At 39.2% G+C, this 19,622-nt stretch overlaps 2 protein-coding genes across 31 annotated transcripts in view; both read right to left on the bottom strand.

The window, feature by feature from the left end:
• ptprjb.2 (protein tyrosine phosphatase receptor type Jb, tandem duplicate 2) overlaps positions 1–10,960 on the bottom strand; it is a 332,873-nt gene extending 321,913 nt beyond the window's left edge. Inside the window, exons 1-5 of the mRNA XM_051922620.1 lie at positions 10,948–10,960; positions 9,517–9,616; positions 8,422–8,478; positions 5,593–5,601; positions 1,915–1,996 (exon numbers count right to left, since the gene is read on the bottom strand). Of these exons, the coding sequence (XP_051778580.1) occupies positions 1,915–1,996; positions 5,593–5,601; positions 8,422–8,478; positions 9,517–9,616; positions 10,948–10,960 (261 nt within the window). The remainder of the gene's footprint in view (positions 1–1,914; positions 1,997–5,592; positions 5,602–8,421; positions 8,479–9,516; positions 9,617–10,947) is intronic.
• The window catches only part of LOC114669643 (receptor-type tyrosine-protein phosphatase eta-like), a 151,789-nt gene continuing 140,588 nt past the window's right edge, over positions 8,422–19,622 (bottom strand). For all 30 annotated transcript variants that reach the window (XM_051923391.1, XM_051923384.1, XM_051923373.1 and 27 more), the window contains 3 exons: positions 13,389–13,527; positions 9,517–9,616; positions 8,422–8,478 (listed from right to left, as the gene is read on the bottom strand). In XM_051923391.1, coding sequence (XP_051779351.1) covers positions 13,446–13,527 — 82 coding nt within the window. In that variant the 3' untranslated portion in view covers positions 8,422–8,478; positions 9,517–9,616; positions 13,389–13,445. The remainder of the gene's footprint in view (positions 8,479–9,516; positions 9,617–13,388; positions 13,528–19,622) is intronic.

A 19,622-nucleotide genomic window follows, 5' to 3' on the forward strand; every position in this document is an offset into this window, starting at 1 on the left:
TTCTTCACTGAGACATGAGATGGCACTGCATAATAACAATCTCTCTTCTTCTCCCTCTGCAGAAAGAAAGACTGACATTGTCCCATCTCTGATGTCACTTCTGGGGTCCATCCACCTGGGCCCTCCTCCTCCTCTTCCTCCGAGAATGCCTCATAAACCAAGGAACTACCACCTTACTCAGTCTGCCTGATATGGAACGACTCGTTTTTGCATTGTTAACACACTCTTTTTTTTCACTTCAATGTTTAATATTATACAGGGTTGGCCGCAAGGTGCCCCAAAACATTCTCTTGTCCTGTTTCTCTTTTTATAATATATGTATATTCTTCTTCTTCCTCTTTATCTATTCCCACTTCTATGTGAGGTTGATGTGCTTGATCAACCATCTCCATGCAATTTGCTCCTGCATCTCCTTCTCAGTCAGATCATTTTCCTTGAGATCTGCTTTTACTTTATCTATCTCTGCTTTTTCCTTCCTTGCTTTCTTTTCCCCTGCACTATTCATTGTCTCTCCTTATCACATGTCCCTACCACTTCAACATACTTCCCTGTACTTTTTAAAATATCTCTCCTACTTTTCTTGTACCTCTGGCTTGTCTCGTTTTTTTTTTCTGCCCTTTTTTGTAACTCTACACATCCATCAACATCCTCAATTCTGCTCCATCTGCCACTGTCCCCTTTACTGCCCATGTCTCAGCTCCATACAGAAGTGCTGGTCTTACAAAACTTACCTTTAACCTTTTCCTTAATTCTTCAATTACACAATACTCCCGATACCTTCTCCCAATTATTCCATTCACACTGCACTCTATGGGTATCTCATTTTTCATCTCGGGCTACCACTGATCCTAGATATTTAAACTTCCCCACTCTTTTCAATGGTTTACCCTGCAGGCTAACATCTGAATCTTTAGCATAATTAAACCTCATATATTCTGTCTTCGTCTTCCAATTTATCTTCAATCCTCTATCTTCCAAAATCCTTCTCTACTCATTCAACTTCCTCTCAACTTCCTTTTTTCTGGTGCTACACAACACAGTGCCATCATTAAAAAGCCAGGATGATTGGTCTTTTATCACACATCCATAACCAAATCAAAGAGGTAAGGACTTCAAGAAGACCCCTAATGCAGACCTCCTTTAACTGGGATCTTGTCTGTTACCCCAACACTGCTTTTAACCTGAGTCCTCATTTCCACAAACATATCATGGACAATCCTCACACACTTTTCTGGTCCTCCTTTCTCTCTCATGCACCTCCAGACCTCTTCACTCTCTCATAAACCTTCTCCAAATCAATAAACACCATATGCAAAGCTTTGCTTTTCTCAAAAACATTCTTCTCCTCTTCTTCCTCTTCCTCTATATACAATAAATATACACTCACACACTGTTATGTTACACTGTTTTTTCCTGTGATTGACTGTTCATCAACCTCATGTAATGTAGGTAGAAATTGTCTGTAAATCTAATGGCGCAAGTGCCCCGTATTGTTTGGTTATCCATGTATCTCAAGAGATGCTAATCATTGTGAATAGAAGTCAGTATCACACAAGTGAATAAAATGTAATTTGAATTGAATTTGTAAGAAGAAAAAATAAATATTTAACCTACATTTTCCATTTTTCACATTGCTTTACGGAACTATGTCTGTAACTACATAATACACAATATTATCATGCTTATTTTATTGTGAATATACAATGCCTAAAAATAAACACAAAAATAAAATATAAATGAAAATGTATTTAATGTTAAAAAGTTGATTACACACAGAATTAGTCCCGTAAAATCTGATGAAAGTACTATTCTGGCTCTCTCTCAATACATCTTGAAAGCAACACTAGGCTACTTCACTATCATAAACTTAATAATTACAACGTAGTTCTGTTAAAAAATAGAGTATCTACTTACCTCAAACTCTATTGCAAAACCATAATTTTGATTTGCACGCTGCTTAAAGTAGTACTTCTCATAATTTTCAACAGGTATGTTTCTGAAGAATATATTTTAAACATATGATACAGATATGCTTAGTTTTTGTTACATATAAACTATGAATGATTTGCTTCTTTGACTATAATATAACACAACATACATAAGGTTATCAAAATTGTTCAATCCAATTCAGGGTCAATCAAGTTCCAGCCTCACTGGATCACATGTTTTGGGCCTGCACCAAATTAACATCATTCTGAACAAAAATTTTAAGTGCCTTTCAGTCAGCCTTGGTGTCACAATCCCCCCTAATCCATTAACAGCTGTGTTTGGTGGGCTCACAGAGGGGCTTAAAGTGGAGAAGAACAAACAAACTGTGATTGCCTTTACTACACTATTGGCATGTAGACTTATTTTGCTAAACTGGAAGAATCCTAACTCTCCTATTCTAAGTCAGAAGGTAACTGATGTTTTATATTATTGTGAATTTCCCCATGGGATTAATAAAGTATCTATCTATCTATCTATCTATCTATCTATCTATCTATCTATCTATCTATCTATCTATCTATCTATCTATCTATCTATCTATCTATCTATCTATCTATCTATCTATCTATCTATCTATCTATCTATCTATCTATCTATCTATCTATCTATCTAATTTGAAATTGGAGAAAATCAAATTCTCACTTACAGAATCTGTGCAGAAATTTTTAAAAACCTGGCAGGATCTCATCAATAACATTTTAGAATAAGCCTTTAAAGCACTTAGGAAGCAGATTCTCTCCCCATTTCTTTTTCTTCTCCATTTCTTTTTATTCACTTATTAATTCATCTGTTTACTTATTTTTACTAGCTTTAAGTTTTATTCTGCTGCCCATGCTCTCTTTCTCAAGGGTGGGGGTTGATTTGTTTTCAATCCTATTTTTGTAAAATTGATCTATTTGTATGGAATGTTGTGTGATTTCAATAGAAACAATACAATTATAAAAAAAAAAAAAAATCCAATTCAGGGTCATGGGTAGGGGGGCCTGTAACCTAGTTGTGTTGGGCTCATGACAACAGTTTATCACATTGCCACACTCTTTTCCTAATGGGCCATTTTAGAATCACCAAATGACACAACATGCAAGGTGTCGGGATTTGGAAGAAAATTCCATGCAGTCATAGGGAGAATGTGCAAGACCTACACAGAAACCAAACAGGGGTCTGTTCCAGAAAGAACGATTAGATAATCTACTCCTGAATTTCAAAACGAAGTCCAGCTTTCTTTAGCATAATTTCGCACCAGCGGATTAGCCTGTTGCAGAGTACTCGATTCATGGCAAAATTTACAAGCCCCTATGAGTCGATCACTGACCAGCTGATCAACCATGGACTACAAGTCTGAGAAACAGAGATGACAACCTTCATGCCAGCAGAGCATGAAGTGCTGGTGGTAGTTTGTGAAGATTATTGTCACATCTGACAAAAGAGAAGCGATGCAGCAGCTAAGGATAGGACAATGGCATGGAGAAATACCACTGAAAGAATGAAAGTGTAAAAGAGTTAATCAGTGAAATCCTAAACTATGTGTGGTAATTTTTTGCATACTGCAAAATGTACCCTGGCTACTACTACTTTACTTGAACGTTATATGGCCTCAAATAAGCATTATATTCCATCCATCCATTTTCCAACCCGCTGAACCCGAACACAGGGTCTGCTGGAGCTAATCCCAGCCAACACAGGGCACAAGGCAGAAACCAAATCCCGGGCAGGGTGCCAACCCACCAGAGGACACACACAAACACACCCACACAGCAAGCACACACTAGGGCCAATTTAGAATCGCCAATCCACCTAACCAGCATGTCTTTGGACTGAGGGAGGAAACCGGAGTGCCCGGAGGAAACTCACACAGACAAGGGGAGAACATGCAAACTCCACGCAGGGAGGACCTGAGAAGCGAACCCAGGTCCCCCAACTGCGAGGCAGCAGCGCTACCCACTGTGCCACCGTGCCGCCTGCATTATATTCAATTTTTTGCAAATTTACTGCTATCAAAAAAGTGTAAGTAAGACTCACGCCATTTAAATTTTCAGCATACATACATACAGTTGTTCTAGTCAATACTGCAAGACATGTCAAATGTTATTGTGCCTGCACTAAACTCTCTATTGTCCGGTAATTACATGACAAAAGAAAGCAAAGGTTAGCTACTGTCATATACAAATCTACAACAGAACACTCACAGTGCCCACTCTTTGAATGGTAACTCACTCCACTCAAACACGAGACCCTGGATATTTGGAATCAACAAGCGTACAGTAATTATGTGTGTGGCATCTCGTATTATTTAAATAATGGATAAGAGTACAAATTGATATTTGTAATTTGATTTACATACTTGCAGTTCATTTTAAAAGCCATCAGTGAAATATGGACTACAATACAATGCAGAAGTCACATTGTTGCTTAATTTAATTACAAATCCCCAAATCTAAACTGCATTAATAAGGATATTTGTTATAGGTATTCACTTAAGTGGAGAATCTTCAAATGTTTTTCTTTTAAAGGTGAAGGATTCCACAGAAGAGCTCAAGGCGGGCAGCTTGTTCTACCAACCAGTCTATAATCAGTTATTACTGCTCAGAAATGCTGCAGCTGCTTAAATTTGATTGCATGCAACTCTGTGGAACTCCTCTTTGATGGTGATTATTTATTTCTGTCTCTGTAAGACAGCCTGTGTTTGTGTGTGTGTGTGTGTGTGAGCAGACCCTGTTTTGTGATTGTTTAGCTGTTATGTGTGGCATCTGCAATGTTGTGAAGAAAACTGCCCTTTACTAAAAAAAGGCAGGAATTGCATCAATGTCAGCCTAAAGCTACAACATGTGAAACTGAACATGTTTTTGAAGGCTGCTTGGATGTATTTAAGCTTTGGGTGTAAAATGGTGACGTTCATGCAGATTCATCTCAGAGCATCCCACAATGTCTGATCGTAGTCCAGTTACTTTTTTCTGGACAGAAGGAGTTGTGCTTCTACATCAATTTCTTGATCAGGAAGGGGCACAGCATTTTTAACACTTTTTCTTCTTCTCAAATAGCATAGCTGGGATCAGCGTTTCTGACAGGATATTTACGACCTTTGATCTTACGAGTGGAAGCCTCAAAGTGTGAATCCTTCACGTTAAGCCTGCTCTTTTGCAGGTTAGTTTACGAGCATGGATTGTCCCAGAACTGAGTTTGACTTTGTCAAATTTTTGTTTGTGGAACAGGAAAATCCTGAGCCCATTCAGGATTAGCAAGTTATCTGCATCTTTGGCCTCACAGATCACACAATTCCAGCTTAATCTGTTCTAGAAACGTGGGTTTGGCTAAATCGAGGTTTTCTGGAGTGGAATTAACCTGATTTCTGCAAATCCTGATTTACTTTAACCGGATTTCACACTAATCCTTCTTTCTGGAACACACCCAGGACCAGGATTTGAATCAAGGAAACTGGATCCTTGAGGCAGCAACTCTAATCTCAGTGTCAACATGCCTCAGTTATTCTGAGCATTTGTTGTCTAATTAATTTTTTAAACAATTTATATGTCTGTAGGAACAACAGTAAAGGATATAGATAATATTACAGAAAACATATCTACAGTCAAATAAAGGTGTACTTACTTCGTAAATCTGTAAAAAAAGAGAAAAAGAAAAAAATACTTGAAACTTTTGTTTTTTTAATGCACGGTATTATATGACCTCATTTAATATTTAATTAACATAATTTTTATTGGTCAGTTTTGCACAGTATGACCTTAATTTTGACACTACTAGAATAATATGCTAGTAAAGTGTTTATTTTGAAGTTTATTGCTTGCTTACATAGTACAGTGAAATTCTTACGTGTGTGTCTCTCACAGACAAGTGACGGCATTCCAACACCAGCAACATTTCTAGAATGCAATGCTACGTTACGTTCCAGAGCCCCCCGCGATAGGTGAAAACCTGCGAAGTAGCGACCTATATTTATTTTATTATTTACACATATTTTAAGGCTTTATAAACCCTTCCCACACTCTTATAAACCTTTCTCACTCTCTTGTTAACCTTTCCCACGCTCTTATAAATACTTCCTATGCTCTTAAGCACTTTCTACATTCTTAAACACCTCAGACCAACACTGCACACTGCACGCAGCGATCAGCGATCAGACTTCGATGTGTCTGCACTCGCTTTGTGAAGGGGGGCAGCTGAACTCACGCTGAGCAGAAATGGACTTTGTGCTGCTTCTGCCAAAATGCCTGCTTGTCGCTCTGCGCGTTCGGAAGGAGGAGGAGTGTGTGTGTGTGAGGGCTGAACGCATGTTCGCTCAAACCCCCCTCCCCGGAGGTGCAGTACGCATTGTCAAGGGGGTGGGGAGCTGAATGAACGTTAAGGAGAAGTGGACTTTGTGCTGGCTTTGTGCTGCTTGTCGCTCTGCGTGTCAATAATTTAAAAGCCTGTACATCACCTATTTTCCTGTCTCACTGTCTTGTCTTGCGTGAAGTTAAAATGTTTTATAATAGTGACATGTTACTCATATCCTTAGCCCGACATCCACATATCATATGTGTTAACAAAGTGTGTTTTATAAGTTTACATGTGTTTAAATCATGTGGGATGGGTATTTTAAGGCTTAAACTATAAAAATGTTTATTTATATGGTCTTTCTATATCGCGGATTTTCTCCTGTTGCTGATGGGTCTGGAACATAACTTCCGCGATAGGCGGGCAATCACTTGTATTTAAAAACCTGCGAAGTCGTGAATCCGCGAAAAGTGAACCGCGAAGTAACGAGGGATTACTGTACATTAAGTGCAATGTGAGATGAGGGAGAGAAGAAATGCACATCATGTAGTCGTCAGCATGAGTGGCTGTTGAGCAGATTTAAGATCTGAGGATAAAAGCTGTCCTTGAATCTCCTGCTACTTCTGATGGCCAGATTGGAGGAGAGAGATTGTGTACAATGAGCTTGAAAGAGGCTGACTGAGGCCAATACCTTTTTTTGTTTATTAATACTCTTTTCCTTTCCATGACAGCTGATGTTTGGTAAATCTTGAATATAAAACAACTTTCTGATGTTTCATTTTCTACCATCTTTAATGTAATTGTAAAACAGGGGTGTTAAAGTTAGACCCTGCAGGCCAGCCACTTTAACTGCTAACCAGTTGACTTTGCTAATGGAACATCTGGACTACTGCTTTTAACTTGAACTGTTTTTGAAAATTCAGACCCCTGAAATAGTTTGTATTTTTCCTTAACAAGCAGCCGAAAAGTAATGAGATGCAAAGGGAGAAAACAGATGACAAGTTCATTTAACTACCATTTTTGGTTCAACCAGTTTCTTAATTAGAAACGAATTCTTGATGTTAGTGAAACCTGTTATTTAATTCTACAGCTTATTATTGCTTACTCTCATTCTGATACACTCAATGTTGGTTTTCTGAATTTTTATTTTTACTTTTTCAAAGTGCACCACCCAAATAATCAATATTTCTTGGACCTTTGCTTTGTTTCTTTTCATATATTTTATTAAAACATCTGCAAATGGGATTGAGTTAGTTGGCCATGTGTTGTCTCACTTTACATCTCACAATTGTTTGCCTGCTGGAAAAAAATAAAGTCTCTTTATCTTAAAAAGGAAATAACATATAATTAATGAAAAAGACGTGGGTACTATTAGCAGCAGTAGTTAGTTCCTAACTAAGAAAGTGTTTGAATAAAACCTGCAGCCAGTATGGCCCTACAGGATCCGACTTTGAATAACTCTGTCATTCTTTAATCAATCCCATTAGAGTTTGATTCGAGTTTAGTTGCTGTGCCTACTACGCTTGAAAATGTTGAACTTTAAAAAGCTCAAAGTTGAAGCTTAGGACTAAACAGAAGTCTTTCTAAATGCGCATGCAGATTTTTTTTCATAAGAACAATATTTTCCTAAATGTAAAGAAAAATTCTACTACAAAACTGTAGAAGTGACGAAGCTTTAGCTTTTAGAACTGTCCGCTTAGATTGTTGTTTGTGTTAAGAAGCCCAACACTATATAAGGCAGCAACAGCCTGTTTTTATTCTGAGAAAGGCACTCGGTGTGTATATATCTGTGATCACTGGCATGGGTCAGTGACCACCTTGCACTTCTGCCTCTTGTCACATCCAGTCTACATTAAATCCATATACTGTACGCTTACTCTTCAAAGATAACTTTATGGGAAAAGTGCATGTGAATCTAACAATTAATTGGAACTTGAACTCTCCAAGCATTCATTTCCCAGCCTTGAGCAGCAGGACCACAGTCCTACTACTTCTACATATCTGCAAGTGGACCCTCATTTTTCTAATACCAATCTGCTAGGCTCTGGTAGGCTCACAAGTGACATTTAATGGGCTGAGAATCTTTGTAAATTTTACTCAGATGTGTTTGGGGTAATTTCACTGTTAAATTATGTGTTGTTCAAAAGTTTCAAATAAACTTACTCGGTAATAGGAATAGGGTCAACATCATTTTTAGATGATAGGTGGCTTCTGCTTTGCCTAGAAATACACAAAAATAAACAATATATAGTATATAAATTTTTTTTTTAATTGATAGGATATTGAACAAGAGCAATATTAGAAATAGTAGACAATTTATGTATCTTCTCATTAATGTCCAGAAAAATTCCATTGTCATTTCAGGATTGATGCAGTACACTTAATGGAAGGAAAACTTATGCCATGCAACTTTAATGCCTAAAAGATTCAAGGATGTGGCTTCCAACTACTGTCCAAAATGAAGAATCATTGTGCGTATCTCTAGCACTGCTCTCCTGTGGTGTATGTCCTATCTAACCAACAGGCTTGAGTTTGTTAGTCTTTGAAACAGCAAGTCCAGGTCAGTGCCAGTCACACAAGGTCACCCAGTCACCTTTGGTCGTCTTCTGTTCTGTATCTTCACGTTTCCCCCTTGCCATATTACTTGTAGCACTGGCCTGGGTTATTATTATTAGGAGGATGACACTCACATCTATTTCAGTGTTAACAGAGAAATGTTATCAGACTTTTCTCAGCTTAAAAATGACCTCAGTGAAATGACTTTCATTTCATTTTCAAAATACCAATCAATTGCTTTGGCGGCACTTAAAGTCATTACACTGACAAATGAATCTGTGGAAAGGTGGAAGTGTGTTGTAGTTTATTCAAGAACCAAATTCTTTATCAAATTGTAATAGTCTGGACTGATCTGTTCCATTGACAACCACTGATTTATTTCAGGAAGAATGAATCTGATCAGAAGCTGTCAGCTACAGAGTTTTGTTCCCTTATATATGTACATATGATATTTATGGCTTACTATACGCATAAGAGGAGTAACAATGGCAGAAGCATCAAGCATTTCAATGAAGACACACTGAAGTTTTTTGCAGGTTTTTTTTTTCTTCCCTGCAAAAACCATATCAACAGAAGAGCAGACTATAAGTACACCAGTTTTCATGATAAGCTTTTTGGGCTGTGGACATTATGGAATAAGGAGTGATTATGAACACAAAACTAGCATTAAAGCTCAACAATAAAGTACAGTAAATGTTTCACCTTCTCCTTCTGTAGATGAAAAAAGCCACTGCAGCCACGATTAGGACTACAAGTGCCCCCAAGATCCCTCCTACAACTCCTCCAATAACAGCTGAATTATCTAAAAGAAAAGAGGACAAGAAGAAAGGCTCTACTAAAAGAAATCAAATTTATTGGCAAGCTAGCAATTTTATCCATATACAGTATTTAAAAGCAATTACAGTGGACCCTTGACTTACGAACTCAATTCGTTCGCGAGGGCTGATTGTAACTCAAGTTGGTTGTAAGTCAAGACTATTTTTCCCATAAGAAATAATGGAAATACCCATAATGCGTTCCGAACCTCCCACTGCAACACTTACTTAACCTTTTCATAATAAAAAAAGGGTTGTATAATGTGCATAATTTACCAAAACACCAATAATTTTTCTAATGTACTAACCAAAAAGTAATAAAAAGTGCCTATAGCCTACCAGAAACAACAATTTCATACTGTACTCACCATTTAATTTGACATCTTTGGGCTGCAGGAAGGGAGGAGGATGATTAATGAAACTGAAGGCTTTTTAAAGGCTTTCTTTAACTTGCGCTCAGGCATTTGCAATCATTTCAATAGCTTCTTTTGCGTTCATTTTAATCTCCTCCTGCCTACAAGTTATTCTGACAAGAATTTTTCTCAGCATTTCCTTGTGATGATACAAGGAACTGTTTCTGAACTGTTCTGAGACACCCCCCCCCCACTCAATGGGAACGACATGCTGAAGTGCGTGCTGAAGCGCGATTGCCGCGACTGTGGAAGCTTGCTTGTCCATTGCCGGGCAGGGATATCACATGCATATCACCCATCGATATCTTTTCTGTTTGCTTTGGCTGAGAGACTCAGCACAGCTTTAAGCCGGCTGTTAACAGATACAGATAAACAGTCTTCCATACGGAGTTTGGACTTTGGCATGTCTTCTAGTTGGGGGAGGTCCCAAGAGAGTTTACAAACCTGACATTTTATTGAATGAGTGCCGCATTAATAGGAATGTTTCTGTTTGTTTACAATCGCGCAAGCGGATACACGTGACCGCATTCAGGTCGTAACGCAAGATGTTGGTCGTAAATCAAAATAAAAATTTTGGTCGTAAATCAAGTTGTTCGCATGTCAAGCCGGTCGTATATCAAGGGTCGACTGTAACATGGAGGAAGGAACTTTTGTCATGGCCAAAAAATCATCACCAGAAGGCTTTTTACCTGAAATAAAGGCTATTAGGAGTCTCGGGATAGGCAAACAGAGTTACAGTTTTATTGCAATAAAACAAGCATACAAATAACAAGGACTCAACCCAATACGGCCAAATTGAGCTGAGCCCCGAACAGTCAAAACTTATATATCATTTTCTTATCACTTTGACCTCGTTCCATTAGCTCATTTTCTCTGTCTCCCCTCTACTCCTGTCCAGCCGATACCTTGAGTTCCCATTGGAACCCTTGTAGCAAGGCTACATAACGGACAGTCGGGTTAGCCTTCTGAATTGTCCGTCACTTCATAATGTTGACTGGGAGGGTGTTTTAAATAGCCCTTCAGGCACCATTGGTGACGTCCCGTTCTGGGAGGATCCCGCCGCCGAGTACACTTTCCAGCTGCCTGATGCCGGCGTATGGTTGCCTTAACAACCGAGAGAGGCAAGGATTTTCGGCGGGAAACTTTCTCTTTTTAAGGGGAATGGCGGAACAAGTAGGGAGGAGAAAAAAAAGAGAAAGTAAGGAGGAAGAACAAAGACACAATTTTCAAGGCATCGCAGCGACTGTCTACGCTCTAGAACTATTCAGGATTTTACTTCACCCAGGGACGTCTGCTTTTCATGGGTGGCCACCCCGAAGAAATATTTTAAGGACGAATCCCCGAGAAGAGGCCAGGGTCTGGTGTTCTCCGGGTGCTCCTGTCTGGTGAGTCGGATTCCTGAATTTCGTTTTCGTGATAGTCCGTGGAGAAGCCGTCCCGCTAAAGGATGGTTGTGTTTCCTGCTTCCAGGAGCAACTAACTGCAGGATTTCGTGTTTTCTATATCTTTGGACTCAGTGAAACTAATCGTTTGCATTATCAAAGAACATTTTTTTCTCATTATTTATTTTTTTTCTTTTTCGTTTTTCTGTGTCAAACCGGGGGTTTAGTATACGGGGCGCCAGGGAGGGCGTCTGGGGAAGGGGTTCACTTAGGAGCACTCAAGCACCGGTTAAGTTTATGTAGCAGCACCTGTTAATATATTTTTTCTGTTCCATTTCCTGTTGTGTTTTATTGCTGCAAATTATTAAGAAGGGGATCGTGGCAAGAGGGGACGAGGACCGAATATGGTTGTGCTCTTATGCTTTCAAACATCGTCCACCCCCTGTACGGGTGGTGAAGTGTAGGAATCGCATATCTGTATTGTGCGGTTGCTACACCCTTATTATCTCTTCACTTTCCTGCAGCTGGCCCCTAGATATTTCTACTTGTCTATTGTTCACTTCTAGTTTGTTTTTTCTTATTTCTTTAACTGGCCAAGGCCTTAAATCCATATATGGGTTTCCTCTCGTCATTTCCTTTTCTAAGCCTTTCAAACATTTTATAATGGTGGCCTGAAGCTTAAGCTTTGATTTAAAAGAAATATAGCACATGCCTTTATTTAATCATTTGCTTGGCATGCTTGATTTACATTTAATTTCTGTACTTAGGTTAAATGCTAGTATTACTAATTTTCTAAACTTATTTATGTTAGAACATATTTTGTCATTTTCCTTGCATTACATCACCTGACCTTAGCAGCAATGCCTTCTTGCCATCTTTGCTGATTCAATATTTCAGCTGGCTTCGTACGTGCCTACCAGAGCCTACGTGTTTCTGTTTATTTCCCTGTCGTTTCACCCTGTCCGCTGTTTTTTGTGATTTCTGCTTTATGGCTTAATAACATAATGTGTTTGAAATAAACTGTGTGGGGGCGGCACGGTGGCGCAGTGGGTAGCGCTGCTGCCTCGCAGTTGGGAGACCTTTGGACCTGGGTTCGATTCCCGGGTCCTCCCTGCGTGGAGTTTGCATGTTCTCCCCGTGTCTGCGTGGGTTTCCTCCGGGCGCTCCGGTTTCCTCCCACAGTCCAAAGACATGCAGGTTAGGTGGATTGGCGATTCTAAATTGGCCCTACTGTGTGCTTGGTGTGTGTGTGTGTGTGTGTCCTGCGGTGGGTTGGCACCCTGCCCGGGATTGGTTCCTGCCTTGTGCCCTGTGTTGGCTGGGATTGGCTCCAGCAGACCCCCGTGACCCTGTGTTCGGATTCAGCGGGTTGGAAAATGGATGGATGGATGGGTGGATAAACTGTGTGGTGTGGTGGTTGCGGCTACACGCTGTACCAGTGCATTATCCCCAACCTGACCTGACCCAATAAGTGAATCTGTGGGAATGGAATCTGAAGATATTGAGGATTTACTGTATATTGTATGTTGTGTAAAGAGTACCATATTTTGTGAGATTCTTACTGTCCAATAAGTCATTATAGAATAATTTATTTTTTGTTTTTAAAAAACAAAACAAAGAACAGACTGAAAATTTAAGCAAGTTTCTTTATAACAATGCAACAAGTGCAACAGCGACAGAGTATATGATATGAGGATGTTGTATTTTAAGAAAACAAAAAAATTAAAGGATGGAAAAGGGATTGTATTTAAAATTAAACAAGACAAAATTTTCAAATTATTTCTGGTAATCATATGCTTTACTATGTCTGTTTTAAATACTTTAAAATGATAGAAGTTAAAAAGCATCCTGTGACCAAGCAATACTGAGCAACAACACTGTAATTTACTATAAGGTGATAATAAAAGAAATAAAATTTGTGTTTCAAAAAAATGTAAGACTTGCAAGATGGAGAAGACACTTACCAGGATTTAAAATTATATTGATTATATCAGAAAAATGGGTGAATGAAAAAATAGAATTCACAATGTCAATTTTAGAGCTCCTGTTGATGCTCTGCTTCCAGCTGAAAGGTTTAGTTCGGTAAATCCTGCAATTGCAATCCTATAAAAACATTAAATATAATTGATACATAATTAGTTCTACATTTCCTTACATATTATTAGAACACTTTTATAGATAACAGGCCAATCAGCTGAACAAGCCCACCAATTCTATTCACCTAATTGCTCCAAAATTGTATCAAATCAACTTTTGAAGGTCCCCAAATTCCTACTTTCTACCATAAAACATGGTCACTTATTCAACATGTCTGCTGCTCTCTGTGTGAAGTTACAGTTTATAATCAGGGTAGTGTGTAATTTAACCTTTCAAAAAATTACCATCCTTATTCACATGCTCTTGTTGAAAAATTTAATTTAAAGTAATAGCAATGACCCACCACACTAAGCTTTTAAGTTTTCTTTGTTTAAACTAAAAAGATTTTACCTTCTTCAATTTTTCCTCATGACTCTCAGTTCTGGAATCAACCTAGCTGATTATTTCTGGACTTTCTCTAGTGTTTGTTGTGATATTAGGTCCAAAGCTTAACAAAAAGCCCTAATCCCAGAAATATACTCCAAATAGACCTTGGGCCTCATCTCTTAAATCTTTGCTTACACTTGAAAGGTAAAAACAACAAGTCAAGTCAAGTCAGGTTGGGGAGCATGCAGTGTGTTGCTGCACCCACTACACGGCAAAACAACTCGGGATCCCGGTTTTGCAACCCCCCAGGCAGACACGCGGTCCCAATCCCACCCTCGGGAAACCCTCTATCTGCCGCAGCCAGGTGCTACGTGGGCGCCCCCTTGGCCTGGTTCAGCCACTCGGGTCCCCAACAATGAGGATCTTACAAGCCGGATCACCCTCAGGTAAACACGCCACATGGCCGTAGTGCTGTAACTGACACTCCCTCACAATGCAGATAATGTGCCTCATTCAGGACTCCATGAGCAACCGCTAATTCGACACAAAGTCAAACCAACGGTACCCAAGGATTTTCTGGAGAGACACAGTACCAAAGGAGTCCAGTCTTCGTCTCAGGTCACTGGATTAGCGTCCATGTCTCACAACCCTATAGCAAGACAGGAAGCACCAGCGACTTTAAAGACTGGGACCTTTGTCCTTTTGCATAGATATCAGGAGCGCCGCACAACCCTTTCCAGTGACCTCATGACCCCCCCCCCCCCCCCATGTTCTCCTAATCCGTCTACTGATTTCACAGGGAGAATCACCAGACACATGAATGTCACTGCCAAGGTAAGTAAACCTCTCAACAAAATCAACACTCTCTCTGCAAGCAAAAACAACAAACACACAAAAATCAACAACAAAACAATAATTTGGATATACAAAGCTATACATACGCGACATTCCATGCCAATTTCCTTTATAAATATCAAGTCAACTTAAAATTATGTGCTCATGCCTGCGTTTTTTTTACTCCCTGTCACCTCCTATCAGTAACCATATTAGGGTTAAAACAAGCCTTTTTTGAATATTTATGATGTAATTACGATACACATTTTACAATGTTCCTGAGTGACATCTTTACTACAAATCACAGGAGAACACAGAAAACACAACTTCAGTAAATGTGAAACTGAGGTGGCTGGTCTGTCTGTTTGAGTCATAAATTAATAATAAAAAAAACGAGAGATGGAAAGAGAAATAGAAATGTCCCATCATGCAGTGCCCAGATTGCTACCAGTACATAGTGTGAACTGATGCAGGCTATATGTGTAGAATTGTGAGATATTAGGAACATTATTACTGAATTGAATTGAATTAATATTGAATGGAAAGCCTTTATTGTCATTGTAAAATAATTACAATGAAATTACAAGCACCTCTTCAATTAGTTAGGAAAAGCAAAAACAACAATGCTACAACACATAATACAAGTAAGGGAAAAAAACGCAGTGATATTATATATAAAAATACAGTTAAAAAGAAATGAGATAAAATAACAATGGAACCAGTAGTAATACAGTAAAATAATACCATTCCACTGGGGAGTAGCTGCACGAGAGCAGCAGCAGTAAGTATGTGTCTATTCTCAGCTCTGGCTAAAAAAAACATATTTAAACCACCTTAATTTGCTTACTTTTGGTCAATGTATTTACGGTCATTGGAAAGAAACTTTTTCTGAATGTGTTGGTCTGTACTTTCAAAGATCTATAACGCCAACCAGAGGGCAACAGTACAAACAGGTGGTGACCAGGAAGTTGAGGAGCCTTAATGATGTATGTGGCTCTGGTAAGATAGCAGGAACAGGTAGACAACAACCTGTGATTTTCTGTGCTGCGTTTATGACTCTCTGGAGAGCCTTCTTGTCTGTTACTGTGCATCTGGTATACCATACTGTGTAACAGTTTGCCATGATGTTCTCAATGGTTGAAAAGCCACCAATAGTTTTGGCTCCAAGTTGTTTTTCTGAACACTCTTAGAAAGTGTAGTCTCTGTTGTGCTTTTATGACCATTTCTGTGGTGTTCTCAGACCAGGAAGGGTTCTCTGAAAAGTGGGTTCCCAATAATTTGAAAATCTGCACCATTCCATGTGGTCTCTGTTGATGTAAAGAGGAAATGGTTCTGTGTTATGCTTTCATGAAGTCCAGAATGAGTTCCTTGGTTTTTGTAGTGTTCAGTGTGAAGTTATTCAATGAACGCCATTTTTGTCAGTCTCTGGACCTTGTCTCTACTACTAATATGAGCCTACTACAGTGGTGGCATCTGCAAAATTAATTGTGGGATGGATTGGGGTGCAGTCAAATACTGTATGTACAAAGAGTAAAATAGTGCACTCAGCACACAGCCTTGTGTCTGTACTTCTTTTCTCATCCAGGGTTTTCAGATTTGGAAAATCCTGGATCCTCTGTGTAACAGTGACAGCAGCAGCACAGCTCTTGATGTACTGTAGATAGAACTGTTTCTGTATATTCCACTAAGTCTTGTTGTTCAAAACATATTCCAATCTGTTTGTGTAAAATAGTCCTGTAGCTGAATGAGAGCAATCTCAGACCAAGTATTTAGGGTTTTCGTAACTGGTTTTCTCCTCCCTCCTGAGGGGGTGTGTATGCTGGGGATGAGGAGCAATGAAAGATGATCCGACTGACCTAAATGGGGAAGGGTTTTGTGGTTTTATAAGCATGTTTTATATTTGAATACACATGATCGGGTGTATTTCCCCCCTTAGTGGAGCACTTCACATACTAGATGAATTCAGCAAGTAGAGTTTTAAAATATGCTCGATAAAAGTCACCAGCAAATGATATGAACTCCATCGAGATAAGCCTGCTGCTAATTATTTATTTTAGTGTCAAGGACGTAAGAAACCATGCTAACATTTGTATTTGGCGGAGTGTAAAAAGTATTCACAATTACCACATTTATCCCTCTTGGTAAAAAGAATGGTGTACAAATGATTAACAGAATTTCTAAGTCAGGGGAACAATGTCTGCCTATAACTCTGTTGTTAATACACCAGTCATTATACACCAGTCATTGTGCACATACATGCATAAACCACCCCCTCTATTCCTGTCCTGCTGGTGGATTGCACAGTCTGCTACTTGTATTGTAGCTTATGGGATTTGCGGGTTGAAGCCAAGTCTCCGTTATGATCATCATACAACAATTCAGGACAAAGCATTTTGCACCAATCTGTTGGTCCATTTTGTAAGTAATCAAATTCACTTTAGAACAATCTAGATGAGAACAAGCCATTAAACCCAATAAAGCTTGCCACTCCTATCTATTTAATTCTTCTAAGAAAACATCAAGTGTAGTTTTGAAAGTCCCCAACGTCTTACTGTCTTCCATGCTACTTGGTAGCTTATTTCAGGTGTCTGTGGTTCTCTGTGTGAAGAAAAACTTCCAAATGTTTCTGTGAAATTTCCCCTTAACAAGTTTCCAACTGTGTCCCCGTGTTTTTAATGACTCATTTTAAAATAAACAGTCTTGATCCACTGGACTAATTCCTTCATAATTTTAAACACTTCAGTCAGGTCTCCTCTTAATTTTCTTTTGCTTAAACTGTAAAGGCACAGCTCTTTTAATCTTTCTTCATAATTCATCCCCTGTAGCCCTGGACTCAGCCTAGTCGCTCTTCTAAGGACCTTTTCTAGTGCTGCTATGTCCATTTTGTAGCCTGGTGACCCAAACTGCACCCAGTACCTCCAGATGAGGCCTCACCAGTGTGTTATAAAGCTTGAGCAGAACCTCCTCTGACTTGTACTGCACACATCAAGACGCTATATAACCTGACATTCTGTAAGCCTTCTTAATGGCTTCTGAACACTGCTTGGCCGTTGATCGTGTCGAGTCCACTACGACTCCTAAATCCTTCTCATAAGGTGTACATTCGATTTTCAGACCTCCCATTGTGTATTCAAACCTAACATTTTTACTTCTATGTGTAATACTTTACATTGACTGACATTAAATTTGATCTGCCACAAATCTGCCCAAGTCTGTACGTTGTCCAAGTCATTCTGTACTGATTTAGACAGACAGACAGACAGACAGACAGACAGACAGACAGACAGACAGACAGACAGACAGACAGACAGACAGACAGACAGACAGATAGATAGATAGATAGATAGATAGATAGATAGATAGATAGATAGATAGATAGATAGATAGATAGATAGATAGATACTTTATTAATCCCAAGGGGGAAATTCACATACTCCAGCAACAGCATACTGATAAAGAACAATATTAAATTAACAAGTGATAACAATGCAGGTATAACAGACTTAACAGATTCCATGATTTAACAGATTCGTTGTTGAGAAAGATGATAGGTAACAGAGGTTTGTGGGTTGTTTTCTTGGCCTAGCCCATAGACCTGATCGGCATTGCCGCTTCTGTTTCCTCTCCCTCCAATGTGTCAGTCACTTACTAAGTTCAATAATAATCCACGCCCTCCCTGGTGTTCTCGCTATATCAGTTATATATATATATATATATATATATATATATATATATATATATACATATACACAGTATATATATATATATATATATATATACACTGAAAGTGGTTTATGATGTTTAATTTATACTGCAATCCAATACCAATTAAATCCTGACTGCCATATACAAGGTTTGTGTGACACAACTCGACGATCAAAATGAAACCAGACAAACAAAGCACCAGGCTGGTGTGCACAAAGCTGCTGCATCTGACCGCACCGCCATGTCTAGTTTTGGGTCTTGATAAATAAATAAAATCATTTTGCAAAGTGGGCGGCACGGTGGCGCAGTGGGTAGCGTTGCTGCCTCGCAGTTGGAGATCTGGGGACCTGGTTTCGCCTCCCGTGTCCTCCCTGCGTGGGAGTTTGCATGTTCTCCCCGTGTCTGTGTGGGTCTCCTCCGGGCACGCCGGTTTCCTCCCACAGTCCAAAGACATGCTGGTTAGGTGGATTGGCGATTCTAAATTGGCCCTAGTGTGTGCTTGGTGTGTGGGTGTGTTTGTGTGTGTCCTGCGGTGGGTTGGCACCCTGCCCGGGATTGGTTCCTGGCTTGTGCCCTGTGTTGGCTGGGATTGGCTCCAGCAGACCCCCGTGACCCTGTGTTCGGATTCAGCGGGTTGGAAAATGGATGGATGGATTTTGCAAAGTAAATATCAGTGTTGCAATATATACAAGTCTATTTACATTCATCATAAAATGTTCACATGTCTTTGAATTCCATCTTAGCCTGTCTCAGATGGCAAAAACAGTCCATGTTTTATGCGCTATGTCATGCAGTACTGCACAAGCCATGTGATTATATAATTAACATGCTGCCCACATTCTTAAAAATAATTAGTAGCATTTTATGGTTCTTTACTGGGTTGTGTGGTTCATAGAGCCATTGCTTGACAATCCACAATTTCATTATGAGAAGGTTTCTCTTCATATGCAGTTTTTGTGCTTTGAAAAACTTCCTAATATATAGAAAAAAACAATGTATTGTAGGCTAACTACCAGGACACTAACAGATTAAGAAACCTTACTAAGCCTGTGTTATCATATGCAGCAAGAGTCATTTTAAAGTCAGGACCCATTGGTATTTCACAAATCTGTTACCATCTATGTATAGTTATTCACTGTATGGAGCCTGTTGTAGATCTAAATAAATAAAGGCTCTTCCTGGAACCTTCATTTGGA

Source organism: Erpetoichthys calabaricus, chromosome 2 (assembly GCF_900747795.2).
Source record: "Erpetoichthys calabaricus chromosome 2, fErpCal1.3, whole genome shotgun sequence".
Taxonomy (NCBI): domain Eukaryota; kingdom Metazoa; phylum Chordata; class Cladistia; order Polypteriformes; family Polypteridae; genus Erpetoichthys; species Erpetoichthys calabaricus.